The sequence below is a fragment of the Hylobates moloch genome, unplaced genomic scaffold (assembly GCF_009828535.3).
Source record: "Hylobates moloch isolate HMO894 unplaced genomic scaffold, HMol_V3 SCAFFOLD_10, whole genome shotgun sequence".
Taxonomy (NCBI): domain Eukaryota; kingdom Metazoa; phylum Chordata; class Mammalia; order Primates; family Hylobatidae; genus Hylobates; species Hylobates moloch.
Window position 1 is genome coordinate 24,533,912 of NW_026652285.1, and position 22,799 is coordinate 24,556,710.

Genomic DNA, 22,799 nt, shown 5'->3' on the forward strand with positions numbered 1-22,799 from the left:
CTTCTTCCTCACCAAGAACTGAAATTTCTATCACAAGGAACAATCTTTCATTTCATAATTAAAGGAAAAGCTCAAAATTCAAATGCCTAGGTTCCTGAATGACACAGAGCAAATAATACTGTTTCTATTAGTGTAAATGAATATCATGTCTTTTCCCTAGACAGAAAAAAATGAGTTAAAGCACAAGAAAGCCAATGGCTTCAGATGAAGTGCAGAGAGATATTTCAACCTAGAGAAGAAACGGAAAGCAGGTTTAGACACAAAGGCAAACTTTGCCAACTTCTTAATTTAGTGTAAAGGCAACTCTGTTCAGTTTAGGGTATGCATGGATATCTAGAATCAATGCTCAGACACTGAGCTTAGAAGGGATGTTCATCAAGACGCATGTATGACAACTGCATAAAACCGGGGCCCATAATAGTCCATAAGACTTCCTAGTACACACTGGGCATTCAATAAATATTTCTTGAAGAATGTGTGGTATAATTAGGATTATGAGTTTTAGAGACTGCTGTGAGCTAGAGTGGGGACCAGGGAGAGAAGAGAAGGGAGAGAACAAGCATTCATTGAGGCCTAGTATGTGCCAGACACTATTACCTGTTTCTCATTAATCCTCCAAATTATTTTGTAATTTCTACAGATGACAAAACTGAGATTCAGAGAAGATAAGTAACTTTATCCAAGCTGACAAACAGTAGGCTAGAACTCAAAGGCCTATTTAACTCTACAGCAGTATGCACTACTCAATTTAGACTCCTTGGAAAGGGCCCTGTAGCAAGCCTGGAAGGTCATGGAAAAATAGACGCAAACTGAGCAAGAGCATGAGAATGTTAAGACTATAGGGTCAGAAGGAAAGAATGCCTGCAGTGTTTCAAAAAATAATCACTCATCATGGTTCAAAAGATGAATTCATGAAATGATGGTCCTCTCTGTTTTTCCTGCTCACACACAGTTTTCTTGTATGTACCCAACCTCTGATGAGATAGCACTTGAGCATATATGGCTCATCAATCACTAAAATAAGAAGTGAAGAGATTGTTAACCAAAAAACAAAAAAACCTATACTTTAAAAAAATTCATTAAAGATGCATAGATGATAGATGATAGATTAGACAGTTGATAGATTAGAGATAGACAGATGATAGATGATTGATAGATTAGTTGATAGATTAGAGATAGATAAGATAGATAGATGATAGATGATAGATAGATGATAGATAGATAGATGATAGATAGATAGATAGATAGATAGATAGATAGATAGATAGATAGATGATAGATAGATAGATAGAGATAGAGATAGATAGATGATAGATAGTAAATAGGCTCCATAATGGTCCCCATAATGCACCGACTTTGGGGCTATACTTTAACCTTAGATCTCTTCTACACCTTCACACAGTGGCTTGTTCCTCCGAATTGTGGCAGCACAGCAGCACTGAAAGTGGCTGTGAGTCTGTTAAGGCTCAGGTGGTACCTATGTCATTGTAGGGGGCTCAAGAGAGCACAGAGGGCCGTGGTAGTGGGCCTTCTGGTGGCTTTTATGGTGTTGAGGGTAGGTTGGGTCCTGGCACAGGGTGGAGTAGCATGAGTACTGGACCAAATAGGGGCCTGTGAAATTCTGGTGACTCTGATGGTGGCGGCCTTCTTTCAAGTAATGAGAGGAAAACCACACAGAATTTAAACAAATGCCAGGCCTATTACCTTGACAAGTTACATTGCCTGGAAAATGCCAGTGCTGACCTTGCACTAAAAAAAAAAAGATGGCATGAGAATTTGGGGGAAAAAATTGATGGTCAACCTCGAGACTATAGCAAATATTACAACACTATCAAGTACCTTAAAACTCAGTTGTCTTAAACGTAGAAAATACAACCCTCTCTCCTGGCCAACATGTATTGTATCTGATTAATTAATGCATCTAATGTCGAGAAAAATGTCTAATGTGCAAAAAATTAATATGAAATGGCTCAACATTCATTTGAAAGAGAAACATCCTTATTTCAGAAGCTCTAAAAAATATACTTAGCTGAAAAGTTCTGTAATAGTCCCAGAAAAAATTAAATACACTGCTTATTTATACAATATAACTTTTTTGAGACAGGGTCTTGCTCTGTTGCCCTGGCTAGTGTGTAGTGGCATGATCATAGCAGCCTCACCCTCCCAGACTTGGGCAATCCTCCCATGTCAGCCTCCCAAGTAGGGACTACAGACATGTGCCACCATTCCCAGCTAAATTTTTTTCTGTAGAGATGGGGTCTCACTATGCTGTTCAAGCTGATCTCGAACTCCTGGACTCGGGTGATCCTCCAGCCTCAGCTTCTCAAAGTGCTGGGACTACAGGCATGAGCCACCATGACTAGTACAAATATAATTATGATTGACAAACTTATAATTGTTGAAATCCATAAAGTATATAATCTGAACCTAATGGCACCCAACATATTTTGTTGAATTATATGGTTCCTTTTCCTCCCTTGAAGGTAACAAATGTTACTTTGGAAAATGCCAACATTCCGCATTAGATCCACAATGCCAGGCTCACTGTGGATGACTTCAAGCTCAAGTAAGTCAGAAACCACGTAAAGAACTGGAAAAAAAAAACAAAAAACAAAACAAAAAAAAAAACAACAAAAAACCTCCCCGATTCACCACTTTAAACAGTTACTACAAAATTTATAATATCACTATTTCATATTATTAAACATCTCAACATAAAACGATCTCTTTTATGTTTAAATTACAATAGTGGTCACAGGCTAGCAATGTGAAAACTCCCAGGCTAGCGATTTGAAATCTCGTGTATGGTGTATAACTCTCCAATCCATAGGTCAAAGACTTGGTTTTTATAGAACTGCAGGAGGTCCCCGTACTGTACTTGAATTTGTTTTAACTGGGGAGACATAGTCCTTGTAAAACAAAGGTGCATTGCCCTGTACATGAAAAGGAGCTTGCTTCCTTTCCTAGTCAAAGAGCAGAGGGGAGATTTTCACTCTTTCATGGCTTTAATAATGTTATTCCTACCATTTACTGAACACTGATGCTGCGCTAAGCACTTTTGTACATTAACTCAATTCTCATAATATTCCCATTTTAGCCGGGCATGGTGGCTCACGCTTGTAATCCCAGCACTTTGGGAGGCTGAGGCAGGTGGATCACTTGAGGTCAGGAGTTTGAGACCAGCCTGGCCAACATGGTGAAACACTGTCTCTACTAAAAATACAAAAATTAGTCAGGCATGGTGATGCACACTTGTAATCCCAGCTACTTGGGAGGCTGAGGCGGGCGGATTGCTTGAACCTGGGAGGCGGAGATTACGGTGAACCAAGATCATGCCGCTGTACTTCCAGCCTGGGTGACAGAGCGAGACTTGGTCTCAAAAAAAAATTAAAAAAAAAAAACCGCACACCATAAAAACACCCAATATTCCCATTTTAATGATGAGAAAACTAAGGTTCAGAGAAGTAATTTGCCCAAGGTGACAGATGAACATGGCAGAGGTGCAATTTGAATCCACGTCATCACACCCCAGTGCTGTGCTCTTTAAGCTCCACTATGTGGGATGTTTTATTACCACTGGATGAGGAGACCTCCATCTAAGCTGTATTGATTCTTCTAATTGGGCTCTGTTCAGATACCAAAGTTGTCCTTTATCAGTGTGTTGAGGCTGATAGCAAGGGCCTGCAAAGTGTCTTAGATGAGTGGACTTTGAACAAGACTAACCTAGAGTTGCAAATGGAAAGCCAGATGGAGGAGCTGACTTACCTCAGAAACAATCATGAAGAGGCGGGAACTACACAAAATGAATGTAAAGTTTTAGTATGTCAATACTTGTCAAGATACGGTAGTGGTGGCTATCATTATAAGCGACAGTCTTTTCATAAAACACAGGTAAAGTAACATAGACTGTGAGGCAAAACTTACCTCTCAGGATGACAGTGAAAATCAAATAAATTACTTATATTAAAATATTTTGTAAAAATTAAAAATATTATTCCTTTATATTGATCCTAAATATTTTTATAATAGGGTTGCCAGATAAAATACAGAACTCACAGTTTAAATTATAATTTCAGGTAAACAATGAATAACAGATATGTCCCAAATATTGCATGGAATATAGCTATACCAAAAAAAGTATTCAATGTTTATTTGAAATTCAAATTTAATTGGCATTCTGTATTTTATTTGCTAAATCTAATAACACTATTTTGTTGTCTCCTAGAAATTTTTTTGAAACCTTAAAAAAGACTTCTAAATTCTACATTTTCAGTGTTAAATTTTTAATTTCTTTAAATAATCATATTCCAGATGCAAAATCAAGTAACCTGTGGCATCTTATTTTATGTTGGATCAGGAGATGAAGGCTGACAATGATAAGGTACCTTATGTTGAGGTAAACGTAGAAAACAAACGGGCCCAGGTGTGGACCTGACTGTCCTGCTGAACCAGACTACAGAGTAATATGAGGCTTTGCCACAACAAAGCCACAGAAAGGCTAAGGCCTGGTTTAATGTAAGGTAGGTCTATCACCACCAAAACAAAACAAAACAAAAAAATACCCAATATAAGCAGAAGTCATGAAAACTAGTAGTAGCATTTATATTTTTATTCCACTCTAACACCTCAGAGTAAAGAACTGATGGGCAGACATCGGCTTCTGCTGACAATTGCCAACCGGCATGAGATTGCTGAGCTGAGGTGGACTCTCCAGACACTGGAACTGGAACTCCAGGCCCAGTGGCCTCTGGTAAGAATGCTGCAACGTGAGACCCTTGAGAGAGACTGACTTGTTGAAGCTGAAGAGAAAACCGAGAGCCTCCGGTCCAGCTGTTGAAGAGCAACCACCAGCCAACACCAAGGAGACAAGGAAGAAGAAGTCATTCTCTCAACCGACGTCTGGAAGCACAAAGAAGAGTGCCAAGATAGCGAAGAAGGGAAAACAACTCAAGGGAGAGCCAGGAAGAAAAACGCTCCAAAAAAATCCACGGCTTTAAGAAGACTTGAGGAAGGGAGCTGCCAACACCCTCTGGCCACAGTGACCAACGGAATGAGGAACTCTAACAGAATGAGCTGCAGTCGGAGCAACAGAGGGGACACAACTGGAGCAACATAGTGAGGGGTCACAGCTGGAGCAACAGAGTGGGAGGATGCCAACCATTCCACTCTCTCCCTGAGCAGCGAGTAATTTCAGGGCAAGCCCAGAGACCTAGGATCCATCTGAGAAGTCTTCAGAGGTCTGAACCAGAGAACTCAACAACAGGATACGCCCCATGGTGATAACAATAAAATGAATCTGTTGTAAAAGGAAAAAACAAAAAAAATTACAATGTGTTGCTTTGAAATCCAATGGTATATTCACACGTGACATGTCTGGTCACAGATGTCTCAAAACATTTTGTGTCTCCACAGTATAATGTTTGCCCTGTAAAATTTACAAGCAATTCTTTAATTTTAAACTATAGAGGAACAGTAAATTAGGATAAGAGAGAAAGACACAATACCAGGAGTAAATATATTTACATGGTTTCTTTACAATTACAAATTAAGTTCTATGTGGTACTAGTTTACGCCATTCTGCACTATTCTTCTACATTGTAATTTTTGATGAATCATCTTTTTACTTTTATTTTCCATTGCTTTCCTATTTTAAATTTTTTAAAAATTTCATGGATACATAGTAGTTATACATATATATGGGGTACATGTGATATTTTGATACAAGCATATAATGTGTAATGATCAAATCAGGATAATGGGGATATTCATCACCTCACTTATTTCTTTGTGTTAGGGACATTCTCATTTCACTCTAGTTATTTAAAATATACAGTGAATTTGTCAACTATAGTCACTCTATTGTGCTACTGAACACTAGATCTTATTCCTTCTAATTGTAATTTTGTACCCATCAACCAACCCCTCTTTATCCCCTACTTTCTCTCCCCTGCCTCCCTACTATCCTCCTAGCCTCTCTGGTAACCATTATACACTCTTTATCTCGATGAGATCAACTTTTTTAGCTCCCACATGAGTGAGAACATGTGATACTTGTCTTCTTTTTAATCTAGTTTGACAGAAACTGAAAGTAACTACTGTTACAATATGTTACCCCAATATAGCTTGTGGGGTCTTCATCCTTGGAGAGTTTTGAGATGGAAGGAAGGAAGCAGGGGAGGGAGGGAAGCAGGAAATTCTAACTAGACCAAATTTAGCATTTATGTTCCAGATGCCAAGAAAAAAAAATAATGCAACATCTTATAGCTCTGCAAATATGCACTCATTTATATCTAAGCATTAGACTAGAAAATTCTAACTAGCTCTACATTTCAACCAAAATTATCAATATGGAAAATATTTGGAGAGACACCAAAAAGTTTAATAGCTTTTGAATGTATATAAGTTGGAAACTTTCAAAGCAGCAGAACCCCTCCATGTCATAGTTTACTACTAAATTAATTCAGATACACACCTTGTGTTCACGGTTGTATTCCTCAAGACTTAAGTTAAAAACCTGATGAAAAGTGGTTAATCTCCATAATGGGTGTTAGCTCCATCTGAAAAAGCCGGCATTATAAAAGGATTAATGCTCCAATTATGCATGGTGGCTAATTGCTGTGATTTGTTATTTTAATGACTGGTCTGCCAAAGAGTTAGGAACCTCCAGAAACCCATGCCAGAGAGACCCTCAGGAAGTTAGTGCAGAGTCTCGCCTGGGAACAGACAAGGCCTACAAGTCTGATCTCTTCCAGGGCAGGACATCTTGCCTTATTAGTTCTTTTTCTTTTCAAATAAGTCTATTTTTTTCATCACAAAAGTATGATAAGGAAGGTTTGTCTAGTCTGAAAAAGAAACTAAAATCCCTTATGTTCTTGTTAATTTTCCAAGTCACATGCCCAAAAAATACAATTTTAGCTCATTTCAAAAGAGTTTTAGGAGTTACTCGATGTTTAAGCCAGCAACAGTGTGTTTAAAAAAACAGTTAATCATTGTGTTTTTAAAAAGCTCTGAAGATAGGTCTGTGTTCAAATCCCACCAAAGTCCTTCTATTGAATAGTTTTGGGCATGCTAAATTTTAACTAATTTCTTTTCTTTTTTGAGGGGGTTTTTGGGAAACAGGGTCTTGCTGTGTCACCCAGGCTGGAGTGCAGTGGTGCAATCACAGCTCACTGCAGCCTTGACCTTTTGGGCTCAGGTGATCTTCTCACCTCACCCTCTTGAGTAGCTGGGCCCACAGACACGTGCCATCACACTAGGCTTTGTGTGTGTGTGTGTGTTTGTGTGTGTGTGTGTGTGTGTGTGTGTGTGTGTTCTTGGAACATAAAAAACTCTCAACAAGCTCTATAAACTCTATCTTAGGACTGACTTTGCAAATGTTATTTGCATATTTGTTTAATGGGTTTAATACAAGAAATCAAAAGTTCTTTGGACATTATCAATCGTCAGCCTTGTGAAAGAAGCCACAGAATGGTTACGGTACATTTTCTCTGTTACTATTGTGTGTTACATTTAAATAATTATTTTCTCTGCTACTATCGTGTGTTACATTTAAATAATTATTTAAATCTATTCCTCTACCATTCTTACAACCCCCTTACCAAAAAAAATGTGATTCAAAAACAGAGGTCCATTTATTATGAAGTTGACTAGTTGTCTGAGTCCATAAGGTCAAGTGTTTTTTAAACACCTTTAAAATTAGGAAATTAATTTGATTCCTTAAGACTTTTTCCTTTAAATTTAAGCACGTTACATATACTGACTTAAAATCACTAGAGTGGGGGACTACTGCTTTCACTGTAAACGTTAACCTCTGTATGTATCATTTCTAATCCAAAACTTTCTCTACTCCATTTCGATCTGTCCAGACTCTCTAAGTAAAAATTACTAAGTTATACCCAATTATAATGCTATTTTTCTCTCATATCCGGCCATCCTTGAAATGACCAATTGGACAAGCAACCACAACTGGACCTAAAGGAATATTCTTAGATTTATGAGGGGGAGAAAACAGCCACTGAATTTCGGACAATGTTCAGTTTCAATATTTTAAAATTGGGGTCTGTAGAGAATCGTTTGGTACTTTCAGCTTCACTATTTTTTATGAAAACTAAAAGGGATATTATGTTTCTATTTTATGTTATATGTTAATTAATTATCCTACTAATGCAGCTAACTCATAGTGAGCAATGTCTTTTACAGAATGAAATTAATTTACCTGAAAAGAAATCCATGACATACTAATGAAATTTAAAAGTTAAGTTATATTATATTTAATCCTTCAATTACAACATACTCATAGGCTAGCTAGCCAGAAACCCAACTAGAATTGTCAATTCTCCTAATAGAAAAAAAATTCAAAATTTTTAACTTTTTATGGGTCCATGGTAACTGTATTATTCAGAGGGAACAAGAGATATTTCAATACAGGCAACAATGCATAATAATCACACCCGGGTAAACGTGGTACCCATCACCTCAAGCATTTATCATTTCTTTGTGTTACAAATATTCCAATAATATTCTTTTAATTTAAAATATACAATAAATTATTGTGACTATAATCACCCGGTTGTGCTATCGAATACTAGATTATATTTATTCTATCTAATTATATTTTTGTACCCATTAACCATCCCCACTTCCCAGCCCCCTCGCCCCACACTACCCTTCCCAGCCTCTGGTAACCATTAATCTACTCTCTATCTCTATGAGTTCAATTGTTCTCATTTTTAGCTCCCACAAATGAGTGAGAACATGAGAAGTTTATCTTTCTATGCCTGGTTTCTCTCACTTAACATAATATCCTCCAGGTCCAGTCAAGTTGTTGCAATAACAGGATCTCATTCTTTTTTATGGCTGAATAGTACTCCATTGAGCATATGTACCACATTTTCCCTAACAACCTGTCTGTTGATGGACACTTAGGCTGTTTCCACATCTTGGCTATTGTGAATAGTATTGCAAAAAAAAAAATGAGGGTGCAGATATCTCACTGATATACTGATTTCCATGATTTGGGGTATATATCTAGCAGCGGGACTGCTGGATCATACAGTAGTTCTATTATTAGCTTTTTGAGGAACCTCCATACTGTTCTCCAGAGTGGCTGTACTAATTTACATTCCCAAGAACAGTGTACGAGGGGGTTCCCTTTTCTCCACATCCTCACTAGCATTCATTATTGCCTCTCTTTTGGATAAAAGCCATTTTAAGTGGGGTGAGATGTACAACAAATTATTGTGACTGTAATAATTTACACTATTCGTTCAACGGCAATGAGAATTACATTCTCATTGCACAGTTTTGAGTCATTTCTCTGATGATCAATGATGTTGAGCCCCTTTTTATATACCTGTTTGCCATTATATGTTTTCTTATTTTTTTTTTTTGAGGTCACTCTGTTGCCCAGGCTGGAGTGCAGTGGCATGAACATGGCTCACCTCAGCCTCCCAAGTAGCTGAGACTACAGACACATACCATCACACCCAGCTAATTTATTTTTATTTTTTGTAGAGATGGGGTCTCCCTACATTACCCAGGCTGGTCTTGAATTCCTAGGCTCAAGTAGTCCTCCCATCCCAGTCTCCCTAAGTGCTGGGATTAGAGGTGTGAGCCACTATGCCTGGCCTGTATGTCTTCTTCTGAGATTTGTATGTCTATTCAGATCTTTGGCCCATTTTTTTTATCAGATTATTAGGTTTTCTTTCCTATTGAGTTGTTTGAGCTCCTTATATATTCTGGTTATTAATCCTCTGTCAGATGGATAGTTTGCAAATATTTTCTCTCATTCTGTGAGCTGTCTCTTTACTTTGTTGATTGTTTCCTTTGCTGTGCAGAAGCTTTTTAATTTGATGTGATGTATGAAAAAAATTCAAATTTTAGAATAAAACTACAGATATATTTTAGCAGGTTACTAGTATCAAGATAATCTCAACAGATCCAAGACAAAAAAAAGTGACCTTTAATGAAGAGGAAAGAGTGAGGGCTAAAATGTTTTCTTAATATATATAGTGTATTTCCATTCTAAGGAATATATCTTTATATACTTTAAGGTATTTTAAAATTCCTACGCAGTATCTTGGTTTTCTTATCATTCTTACACATTCTTACATCAAAAAGTATCATAATTTCCTTTAAAGCCTTCAACCAGCCTTTATTTAAATTTTTAACTTGCACTATTGCCAAAACATACAGGCCAAGAGCTTAGAGAAAAAAAACAAAGGCAAAGAAAGTGGGGAAAGGCACTGAGGCAATACGAAAACATTCAGAGAACAATGAGTACTGGGTGCAGCAAGAGCAGAGGCACCCTCCCTTCTCTAAAGGAACTTAAATGTCGTATCGCATTGGGAACACTAATAAAGAGGCCAGAATATTATAACAAATTATAAAACACCAAGTTGTTCAACATAGGAAATGAGAAGAAAGAGACAGCCGTGAACTAGAGACTAATGGTGACAAGTCTCGTGAAGGAGATGGCATTTAAGTCAGAGTCTGGAGTTGAGGTAGAATAACTTGAATAAACAGCAAAGCAGAAGATGGGCATTCTAAGCCAAGAGCAGCAAACACAGGCCTTAAAATGGAACAAAGCATAGCATCTTAGCCAAGAGTAAGAAAAGCCTGCTTAAAGGATTAAGTAATTAAAGGATTCTTACAGGAGATGCTAACACACATTTTTTTACTGAATCATGGATTATTATCCATATTTTAATATTTAATATTACTATCCATATTTTATAGGGTAGTAAACTGAGACACAGAAAGCTGAGTATCTTGCCCAGGGCCACATAATTACTTTATGAAGAGAATGTAGCACTCCTTCCACTCCCCACCCTGACTCACCGCAGGGAGCATGAGGTTGGACAGACAGAGTCAGGCAAGGGTATGAAGAAGACTTAATCCGTCCACAAGAGGTCTGAGTATGTTGATGAAGTGATGACAGTACTGCTTCAAGAACATCAATCTTGCCGCAGTGAACAGATATTAACTGACAGTGCTGAGTCAAGAAAACCACTTCAGAAGCTGGTGAAGTAATCTTTGAGAGAAGTGGTGAAAGCCCAGATTAGGGCAGTTACAGTGGGGCTACACAGAAAGAAACGAATACATTAGCTATGACAAAGAGAAGGTGACAAAATTAGTGCCCTGGTGGATGTAGGAGATAAAGAAATGAAGTTTAAAGTGAAAGGAAGTGTCACTCAAAGAAAAACAGATGATGATTTATCACAAAAGTTATCAAGCTGAACACCTTTTCCCCACCCTACTTTCCTCTCCAGCCATTTTCTCCTCCCTCACGAGCCATTTTCTAACTTCTCACCCTATCCTTTCATTCATTCCTATTTTGAAGGCATCCTGTGGGTTGGACAGTGGGTTAGCCTATGAGAAACAGAGATCACCAAACAGTAATAGCAGCAAAAATATATTCATTAAGTGCTTATTCTATGCATGCAAATCATTGTTCTAAACGCTTTATATTTATTAAGTCATCTGACTCCTGCTACAACTCCATAGAGTAACAAAAATTATAATCCCTACTTTAGAGAGGAGGACATTGAGATGAAACCTCACAGTAAATGGTGGAGCCTGGATTCTAACCCCAGCAGTCTGACCCCAGAGCCCATCCACTTATCCTGCTACACTACCCTCAAAAGCCTTCAAGCAGTTTCCCTATTTTTGTGGCTTCCATCACAGTACAGTCCCAGAAGTTTCAGAAAAATTGATATAGGAGTGTTTGTAGATTTAAGATCCCCGAATTTTAGAAGTTTACCAATGAGAAGACATGAACTTTATCCATTGATATCTTAATTGTCTGACAATTAGCTATCTGAGAAGAAGGTACCAAATCTATCAAATAATGATACAATTTTCCACTTTGTTTCGACTCTGTGGGTAGTAATCACAAAAGTATATTAAGCAATTTGCAGTCACAGAACAGTAAAAAGAAAATGCCTGACTCTTAAACTTTGTGATAAACAACAGAAAATTCTTAATATTTACATCAACCTTGCCATTTTGAGATATAACCTGCATTACCAAATTTGTCCTTCTGCAACTACCTAAACTATGTATTATATCTCAATTATATGTATTATATCTCAATCAGAAAAGGAAACTTGCAAATAGAATTTTCAGCTAGAAACTTCAAAAGAGGATTTTACTTGAAGCAAAATAAGGAAGAAATAAAAAGGATCCAAATCCTAACAGTGAGACAAGTCAAACTGATTAACAAACTTGAATCCACAACATGCTTTTAGAGCTCCGGCCAAATTAACCCCATGCGAATAGCACTTATACCCATCTTAACAACGACTCAAAGTTCAGAAGCAATTAAAGAAGAAATGGATAAACTGGACAACATGAAAATAAAATACCATAAGCAAAGTCATCAATTCCAATATTGGGTATGCATCATGAATTGCCCCACCACTACTCAATTAAAACTGTCCTCTGGAAGGATGCCAATGGTTCCAAATTGCTTTCCTCAATCCACCTTTTCATTGTCCTCTTGGGTGATCACCTCACCTGCGTTCTCTTCTCCCTTGGCTCCACTGATCCTCTTTCCCCCTTTCCCTGGTCCTAGATGTCCTTCTTTTCAGGATTATTCTCTAGCTCTAATTCTTTTTCCCAGCCCCTAAAGTGACTCCAAAAGTTCGGAATTAGACCTTCTGTAAATTTCTCTCTAAATTCCTTCCCTTAGGGATCCTAACTACCCCCAAAGTCTGCTATTCTGAACTCTGTCCTTAACTGCAGTCCCGCAATTGCTTAAAGACATGTTTACACGAATATCCTGATATTACCTCAAATTCACGTCTTAAACCAAAACTCATCTTCAATCCCAAACTTTACTTCACTATTCTTTCCTTGTGCACTCACACCACACATACACACACACACATGCACACACATTCACTAGACTGTTAGACAACCTCTCTGTAATTCCTCGGAACCCTGAACATTGCTCAAATGTAGCCCAGATTACCCTATATTATAATATCTGATTTGTGGGTATGTTTGTTTGCCTCTCCAAGTAGACTGTAAACTCCTTGAAGGGTAAGAGCTGTATCTTGGTCACCTATGCATTGCCCAAGCCATATTGCAGGTGCTCGATAAAACCTGCTGAAGGAATGAATAAATTAATATATATGGATGATCTACTCCAGCCAAACTGGTCACTCAGTGTCTCCACTTGCTTGGCATTTTCACAGTCCCGACTTCCCAGAAGTCTTCTCTCTGCTGTTGCACACATGAAAAGTCCTACTCTTCCTTACAAGACTCAGCTTAAATTTCAACTGCACCATGAAACTTTGTCAGGTGGCCCCATTTCAACATGACCCCTTGCTCATTAGTCTTAAGAGTGCCAGTCTGGTGTCATGAAACCTAGCACCTTTGTAACTATATCTCTTGATTCAAAACCAGGCTCTGTGTCATCACACAGACACTGCTGATATATAAATAAACAAATACATACATAATCTTGCAAATTTCTAAAACTTTTTAAGGTTTAGGTTTTTTAGCTATTACACGAGGTAATAATACCTATCTTAGAGAATCTAGGGCAGGATTAAAGAAAAGTAAACCATCTAGATCATAGCAGATGTTCAGGAAATGTTAACTCCTTCCCCCTACACATCCAAGCCCCACCATCATTTTCCATCTATATAGCATACAGTGCTTAAGCTGATGGTATATGTCATGTCTCCTCAATTAGACTGTAACTACTGGCAAGATCCATAAGGACGGGAGCTGTATCTCATTCATTTTTCTATCTTTTAAATCCTACCAATGCACTTTACATAGAGACACAATAAAAACTGAATACAATGAAAACACAGTTACAGTGGATTATAGCAATCAAGTGTAAATGGTGCCAAGACTAGAATCATAAAGGTTCATCCAATTTAGCTGTAGAATTATTATGTGGCACCTCTTAATTTTACTCATGCCAAAGGCTGATTTCAACAAATGACAGCGTGAATAAAGACAAATCAATTTCTACAGTATACAAGTTAATAAGTAATCTTTGGTGATAACAGTAAAGGTAGCTTAAATTAAATGTTATAGTATTAGAAGGCCCTCCATACCTGTATTTGTTCTCATGTACTTTCATGCAAAGATTCCCTTTCATATATTCTTTGGTTTAATATGATTGTAACAGAGATCTCTTCATATCACTTGTTAATTAACTGAAAGGTGATTGGGATTTTTATATTTTCCACTGGGGGGAGAAATTATAGGCTAATATTAAAACAAAATTCATAATACTAAGATCCAAAACTTGTGCTAATTACAGGTAAAATCAATCAAAATATCTCTTTAATTAAAATGTTTCTTTCCAAAAAGGTTTCATTAATATCAAGGTTTCAACATGTTCTCTGAAGTTACTGGAGTTTTTTCTTTTCCTATCCTCATTTATCATAGCCTTCTTTAACTGTAGGTTATCTTCATCAAGAATCAATTCCCATGGTTGGGTTTCAGTTTTTCTTTTAACTACTGCCCCATTTGCATGTGCTAACAAGTTGGAAGAGTTGCGATTTGCTGGGTAGTAACCTCCACTTTAACAATCAACATTTGATTAATGCTCCCAACCACGTTCCCCTTCCCTACAGAAACCACTTCTTAGTTTTCATAAACCAAAATGTGCAGCCATAAACTTAATTTGAAAAAACAATTACTAAAGGTAGAGTGTGTGCCAAATCATTACCCTTTCAATATTTTCATGATTCTAAGTTCTTTTTGTTTTGCTCTTTTTCCCCATTTGGAGAAGTTTATGGTGAGAATTAGTCATCCATTTCCATTAGACCAAATCCACTGGAGCAGATAATATATATACACATTGGTAAAGTAGAAAAGAACCAAGGAGTTAAAAGACCAAGCTTCTAATTGCAGTTCAACCACCTGTTACATATCTTCAGGAAAAAATCACAACCTCTCAACTTCAACTTCCTCTTCTATAAATTAGAAATAACAATAACCACGCCTGTAACCCCAACATTTTGGGAGGCCAAGGGGGGCAGATCAAGAGGTCAGGAGATCGAGACCATCCTGGCTAACATGATGAAACCCTGCCTCTACTAAAAATACAAAAAATTAGCCGGGCATGGTAGCACACACCTGTAGTCCCAGCTACTCGGGAGGCCGAGGCAGGAGAATGGCGTGAACCCAGGAGGTGGAGCTTGCAGTGAGCCGAGATGGCGCCACTGCACTCCACCCTGGGCAACACAGCAAGACTCCATCTCCAAAAAAAAAAAGAAAGAAAAGAAAGGAAAGAAAGGAAAGAAAGAAAGAAAGAAAGAAAATAGTAATAACCCCCATTCCTATCTTAAACAACTTGTTCTAGAAATTTTTAAATCACAGTATCACAAACAGTACTACATAATTGTAAAACATGTATGAATATATACATCCAAACAACAGCAATGTCATAGCCTATGGGTAGACATAATCTTATACAATGTACCAAAATCCCAATTTACTTCACTAGACAAACTGTTATACCAAATTCTGTACACAGTATATCCAAGAAAATGTGTTATTTTTATTCAGAAACTGAACCTAGCATGGGAACACATGTGCACAGTCTAGTTCATAATATTTGGTGCAAGTATCATTCTCTAATACAGATTTACATTTTTGCAAGCAAACTTTTACTTGCAATCATAACATATCCAAATTTTCCCTTTTTACTCAATCAGAACTTAGTGTAAAGTACTACAAGTTAGTTCTTCGGATTTCGTGCTAAGAAAATAATGCAGATTTTCTGCATTATTATGGTCTTCACAGAAACCTTAACTATGATGAATTTAAAAGTGCAAAATAATCCAGGATAACTTAATGATTTCAGATTTTTTAATGTTAAAAATAATGCCATCATTAATTAGAAAATTCTAAAATCATTACTTCCACTTTCTTAGGCAAAATATCAATATACTCTCATTTGCCAAATAAATTAAAAGATCTCCTACAAACACAATCTCCTAAATTGTGGTTTTATGGCTTTAATGTTTTATGTGTGAACTATTGATGTTAGTTAAATTTTTAGTAACATCTTCTTTTTGATTCCCTACAGTTGTCTACAAGAACCTTATTATAGCATGATCCCGCCAGACTTTATGCTAGTTGTTGTTCCAATTAAAACTGTTTAAATATGAATTTGAAAAATCTTATTTTAACTATAATTTTGTAGCTGAAACTTTTTTTCTAAACTTTGCAAACATTCTATGCAACCTGAATTAGTGCTGAGAAAAATGGATCTTAACGGTTGCTCAATGTTCTTCAACAGGTAAAAAGCATAACAAAACATGCTCATCTGAACTCCACCCATTTTCAATTTCAACATAGCAAACCTCCTGTTTATTCTTAGGGCAAATTCAAAATTGTACATATTGGGATTGGTTATTACTGAAGATAATGTATGCAATCATAAGCCAAAGATGCTAAGTTGGCAAAAAGAAAACCATGCAAGTAAGCAAACTGTGGACACACCCTCTCAGTATATAAAGGCTTGTCACTGTCCTTGGTAGCAGGCACTCCCTGGGCTAAACAGCATCACCATGTCTGTTCGATATAGCTCAAGCAAGCACTACTCTTCCTCCCGCAGTGGAGGAGGAGGAGGAGGAGGAGGAGGAGGAGGATCATCCCTAAGAATTTCGAGCAGCAAAGGCTCCCTTGGTGGAGGATTTAGCTCAGGGGGGTTCAGTGGTGGCTCTTTCAGCCGTGGGAGCTCTGGTGGGGGCTGCTTTGGGGGCTCATCAGGTGGCTACGGAGGATTAGGAGGTTTTGGTGGAGGTAGCTTTGGTGGAAGCTATGGAAGTAGCAGCTTTGGTGGGGGTTATGGAGGCAGCTTTGGAGGGGGCAGTTTCGGAGGTGGCAGCTTCGGTGGGGGCGGCTTTGGTGGAGGCGGCTTTGGAGGAGGCTTTGGTGGTGGATTTGGAGGAGATGGTGGCCTTCTCTCTGGAAATGAAAAAGTAACCATGCAGAATCTGAATGACCGCCTGGCTTCCTACTTGGACAAAGTTCGGGCTCTGGAAGAATCAAACTATGAGCTGGAAGGCAAAATCAAGGAGTGGTATGAAAAGCATGGCAACTCACACCAGGGGCAGCCTCGTGACTACAGCAAATACTACAAAACCATCGATGACCTTAAAAATCAGGTAAGAGGTATTTTTAAATCCAGCTTTAAGTATCTTGTCCATGTAATCCAGACAGATGACTCTTAGATTAAGCACAACGTGGCTGTTCACTATGTTTACCTATGTTACTTTCTTGCTTCAAAAACAACCCAGTCTCATCAAAGATAAACATCTGTGAAAGTATGCTCATGGCAATTTTCATCCACCATGTGTGTTGCTTGTCTTAAGAGAATGGCAGATTACTAAGAACTTTTGAGGTTTTAATGAGCATACAATGAGTCCACAGTTAAAATATGCTAGGTCATTTACAAATGTAGAAACTGAAAAAGAAATCATGAAACGAATCGGAACAAAATGTTATTAAGACTGATAATAAGCCATATTCAGTACCAACATGGCAAGAAAAATGAATTTTCCAGTATGAAAATGGGATACTGCTTGCCTCTAAGGAATTTCTGAATTGTACCTATTGTGTACCAATTCAGAGTATATTTATTTATTAGTATTTATCATGACTTAAACAAATGCAGGTGTGAGTCAGCCAAAGCATGGCTGAAATACGTGGAAATCACATAGTCTAAAAGAGGAGGCCACACTTGTAGGAATACATCTATATATTTCCAGTTAGTTTTCAGAAAGGAATAATTTGTGTACAGAAATATAAGACTGGAGAAATTCCAAGAGAACAAATAATTCAGAGTTAAGTATATAGGTAAGCCTGCAATATTTCCTATTTAAAATAAAAAATTTCCCCAAGATTTTGTAAGAGAATAACATAAAAGTGCAGAGTTCATCTATGCCATCAATGCCACTACAAAAGCCATATCTGCATCTGACCTCTTCTTAAATAACTGTGCCTCTCCCTCCAGATCCTCAACCTAACAACTGATAATGCCAATATCCTGCTTCAGATCGACAATGCCAGGCTGGCAGCTGATGACTTCAGGCTGAAGTAAGTTAAGGGATCATTGTATAATACCATCACAATGAATACATCAGTCATTTTTAACAATGACTTGGGACACCCACAATGGCATTTACATTTCCCTGAATTCACTCAAAGTTATATAGTATTGGAGTTATCTGAGAAATTTTCCATGTCAGTATTACCTTTTTGGCAATATTAAAGGAAGAAAATGCATTTTAAAGTAACTGTTAAGCTTTTTTCCATTAAACCACTATTACTCCTAAGTGAACTGTACATGACAAATACTGCCATGACATGAGATCAACTATGTATTTGCTTTTTAAATAGTCTCTGTCCAGATACATCTCCCGTATATAAGTTACATCCAGTATTGATATCACACTTGTTCCAGGTATGAGAATGAGGTAGCTCTGCGCCAGAGCGTGGAGGCTGACATCAACGGCCTGCGTAGGGTGCTGGATGAGCTGACCCTGACCAAGGCTGACCTGGAGATGCAGATTGAGAGCCTGACTGAAGAGCTGGCCTACCTGAAGAAGAACCACGAGGAGGTGACACAAAAGTTATACTTTTCCCAGCCAAAAGAGAGTTCATTATGGTCCTCGTGTAGCCATTAAATCTTTCTGTTCCTCAAACAGGAAATGAAAGACCTTCGAAATGTGTCCACTGGTGATGTGAATGTGGAAATGAATGCTGCCCCAGGTGTTGATCTGACTCAACTTCTGAATAACATGAGAAGCCAATATGAACAACTTGCTGAACAAAACCGCAAAGATGCTGAAGCCTGGTTCAATGAAAAGGTAAAGTAATCTTCCTTTATAGTGAAACTCATGGAGGTTTTATCATTTCAGAATTTCCTCACCCTTTTCCCTGTTTTTAATACTCTAGAGCAAGGAACTGACTACAGAAATTGATAGTAACATTGAACAGATGTCCAGCCATAAATCTGAGATTACTGAATTGAGACGTAGTGTACAAGCTCTGGAGATAGAACTACAGTCCCAACTGGCCCTGGTATGTTAACTCTCATGAAATGACTTCAACTTTATCATACAAAGTTCCATGCTCACCTAAGAATATGCAATGCAACAAAAAAATGCAGAGTTGGAGATAAGAAAGAGAAAACAAAGTGAAGCTCTATGTTAATGGAGGAAAAGTACTAGGCGTTGATCTAAAAGTGCTGAAACTGAAATGGTGTCATTAAACATAAAACAAATTCTGTTCATTTTCTTATTCTTCTATATAATGCCTTACTAAATAATTAAATAAGCGTCACTATACTCAACTGAACAAGGAAGTCGCTAAGCCACAAAAAAATCCGTTTCAGAAACAATCCCTGGAAGCCTCCTTGGCAGAAACAGAAGGTCGCTACTGTGTGCAGCTCTCACAGATTCAGGCCCAGATCTCCGCTCTGGAAGAACAGTTGCAACAGATTCGAGCTGAAACCGAGTGTCAGAATACTGAATACCAACAACTCCTGGATATTAAGATCCGACTGGAGAATGAAATTCAAACCTACCGCAGCCTGCTAGAAGGAGAGGGAAGGTAAATTTTAAAATGAAAAGTTATCCCAGTTTCTTTTATTCAATATTCCAGATAGCAAGACTTATCTAAACCCAAAGAAGATGCCAGAGAATGACAGGAAGGGAAGAGAGGGGGTAGAGTACAGAAAAAGGAGTACGCAACCGCAATCTCACTTTCTCATGAATTCGGCCCAAAATGATTCTTAAGCGTTCTGTGAACATAACATTGTTTTCAAAGGATGGGTTTTAAAATACAAACCTGGCAGGGTTTTAAAACATATTCCTGGCAGGGTTTTATTTTCTCAACACGTTTTGCTTATTTTCTAAATTAACGGCAACTGGAAAGCTACCCACCGTTTTCCAACGTTAGAGATAACCGAATGTGACCTCACCCCGTTTAGTTCCGGAGGCGGCGCACGCGGCGGCGGAAGTTTCGGCGGCGGCCACGGCAGTAGTTCCGGCGGCGGCTACGGAGGCGGAAGCTCCGGCGGCGGCTACGGAGGCGAAAGCTCCAGTCGCGGCCACGGCGGCAGTTCCGGCGGCGGCTACCGGGGCGGAAGTTCCGGCGGCGGCGACGGCGGCGGCGGCGGCAGCTCCAGCGGAGGCCACAAGTCCTCCTCTTCCGGGTCCGTGGCGAGTCTTCATTTAAGGAACCAAGGTCAGCAGAAACTAGCTGGGGTAATGAGAATTAGTTTTAACTTCCTGTGATGGTTTTTTTGCGCTTTACGCTCTAGAGTTGTTTTAAAAAATTAAAAATCTTAGAGACGGTTCCGTTTGCATTTGTTCACAAACTACTCTTAACACCAACCGTGAAAAATGGCGTCATCAAAATGTCATACCTTAAGCATTTTTTTGGACTTAACAATGTAAAGTTGAAATTTCCTTCTTTTTACAATATTTGCTTGTTAATTACTAAGGATCCCTACGGACTGTTTAAAATTTTTTTTCCATCATTCACACAGATACTAACAAAACCAGAGTAATCAAGACAATTATTGAAGAGGTGGCACCCGACGGTAGAGTCCTTTCATCTACGGTTGAATCAGAAACCAAGAAACACTACTATTAAACTGCATCAAGAGGAAAGAGTCTCCCTTCACACAGACCATTATTTACAGATGCATGGAAAACAAAGTTTCCAAGAAAACACTTCTGTCTTGATGGTCTATGGAAATAGACCTTAAAAATAAGGTGTCTACAAGGTGTTTTGTGGTTTCTGTATTTCTTCTTTTCACTTTACCAGAAAGTGTTCTTTAATGGAAAGAAAAACAACTTTCTGTTCTCATTTACTAATGAATTTCAATAAACTTTCTTACTGATGCAAACTATCCCAATTTGTCAGAATTTATCTTTACTTAAGTACATAATACTCTTTAAAATTAAAGATTAGTAACCCGTAGCAGTTAAAGGTTGACGTATACAGAAATTCGGAAGACAGAACTATTGTCATGCCTTTTCTGAGTAAGTTTTTTAATCATGTATGTTCACACCACCATCAGTAAATTCACTGAGTAAAAAAGTCTGTAAATACCCAGTATTACTCTTTAAGATACACAATATGTGGAAGGCTCCCAGCTCTCTGGCTTTAAATTATTTCAATCCTGGAAATTCTGGAATATCTCAAATAAAACCCCCAAAATAATAATTGGAAATTTTACATATTCTAATTACTTGACTTCTCACATTTGTCTGTTCTTACTTTCTTCCAGTTACTATATTACTTCTTCCCAATTGTTATATAGCTTGACATACCTTCTGACACCAGCCAAGTAAAGTCATATCACCCCCAACAAAATTATTTGATGTCCATCAGATGAACATGAGAAACACTGTCAGGAAGTAGTGATGCCACTGTAACCAAAAGGACACCACTAGGTCTCTGCCTTCCCCAACTGTGCCCAGTGATCAGGACTAAAGACCTTGTACTTTCATAGTCAGCCCAATCTCATCCCTCAGCCAATAAGAATCCAACCAACATTACTTAGTACTCTACTGGGGATCCTATGAAGGGAATGAGCTGGCGTGTCCCTTAGACTACCTTGTGTCCTCTGATGAGTTCTTGGATTACTCATGTCCACCAAGTAGCAGCTTTCCTCAGTATCCTTGATTTGAGCTCCAGATCTGAGCCCTGATCCCCATGCCATTTGTTGGCTCTCCACTGTGTAGACACTACTCTCTGTACCCCAAATTGATGACAGGAGCCTTGTTTCAATGAGATGGATTCCCTATAGTTGAGGCTTCATAACCTACTTAGCACCAAATATTAGCACAGCCCAGAGGCTCTCCATTTTCGTTCACGTGCCTCTAAATGCCTAAATGTCTAAATGCTCACATGCCTCTGGATATTTGTACCAGCCAACCTTCTTGGGAGCCAGTCTTCACAGGTCCACTATTGAAGTCCCAACAGGCCTCACTGCATAGAGCCCTGAAACACTGTGAAGTCCTTATGTTGCTGTGTAAGGACTCTGAACTCCTATTGTGTAAATAGTGCTATACTGCCTGCTGTTCAGAAACACCATCTTTTTAAATATGTATTATAAGGTTAACCAAATCCCTGGGAGCTATTGTGTTTATAATCTGAGGTTACTATTCTTATTCTGAAGAAATAGATTTTTTATATTCAATACCACTGATATGAGGCAAATACACATGTTACTGTGAGATAGCAGTACTTGCTATTAAGTTTCTCTTCTGCCCATTCTGCCCTCCTCCCCCAAGCCACAATCTTAGCAGTCAGAGTCCTGTATGTGGTTGCATGGTGACCCAAACTTTCATTCCTGAAAAGTCTGCATACATCGTGGTCCTGTCTTCTTACCATTTCAATCTTGCAATATCTCCTTAAACAATTATTTATATTCTCTCTGATAAAGTAAATACTTTATCTCAGATAAACAGCTGCTTTCTTGACTGGACTTGGATAAGTATGGTTTGTTTTTTTGCCTTTTTTTTTTTTTTTTAATAAGACAAAATCTCACTGTGTTGCCCATGCTGGTCTTGAACTGGGCTCAAGCAATCCTCCCACCTCAGTCTCTGAGTAGCTGGGATTATAGGCACATGCCACAGTGCCCAACACTATGGTTTAATAAAGATAATCTGTCTAAACAAGCAACTTGACTTTAATAAGGACATTGGTATTTATAGTAAAAAAATTATAGAATTATTTTTAAAAATTATTAAATAGCACAGGGCACTATTTTTACCAAATAAATTTGCATGTACCTATTAATC

General features: G+C 38.1%; 2 protein-coding genes and 1 pseudogene across 2 annotated transcripts in view; 2 read left to right on the forward strand and 1 right to left on the reverse strand.

The window, feature by feature from the left end:
• Positions 1 to 22,799, forward strand: part of LOC116475356 (keratin-associated protein 4-11-like) — a 307,240-nt gene that overhangs the window by 63,114 nt on the left and 221,327 nt on the right.
• On the reverse strand, positions 4,372 to 20,053 carry LOC116474801 (uncharacterized protein KRT10-AS1-like; annotated as a pseudogene).
• KRT10 (keratin 10) lies at positions 16,545 to 20,899 on the forward strand. Its single transcript, XM_058444808.1, is given in 9 exon segments — positions 16,545 to 17,144; positions 17,993 to 18,075; positions 18,443 to 18,599; positions 18,687 to 18,848; positions 18,937 to 19,062; positions 19,376 to 19,593; positions 19,973 to 20,199; positions 20,202 to 20,249; positions 20,534 to 20,899. Coding segments are annotated over 9 exon segments (1,728 nt in total). The 3' UTR covers positions 20,641 to 20,899.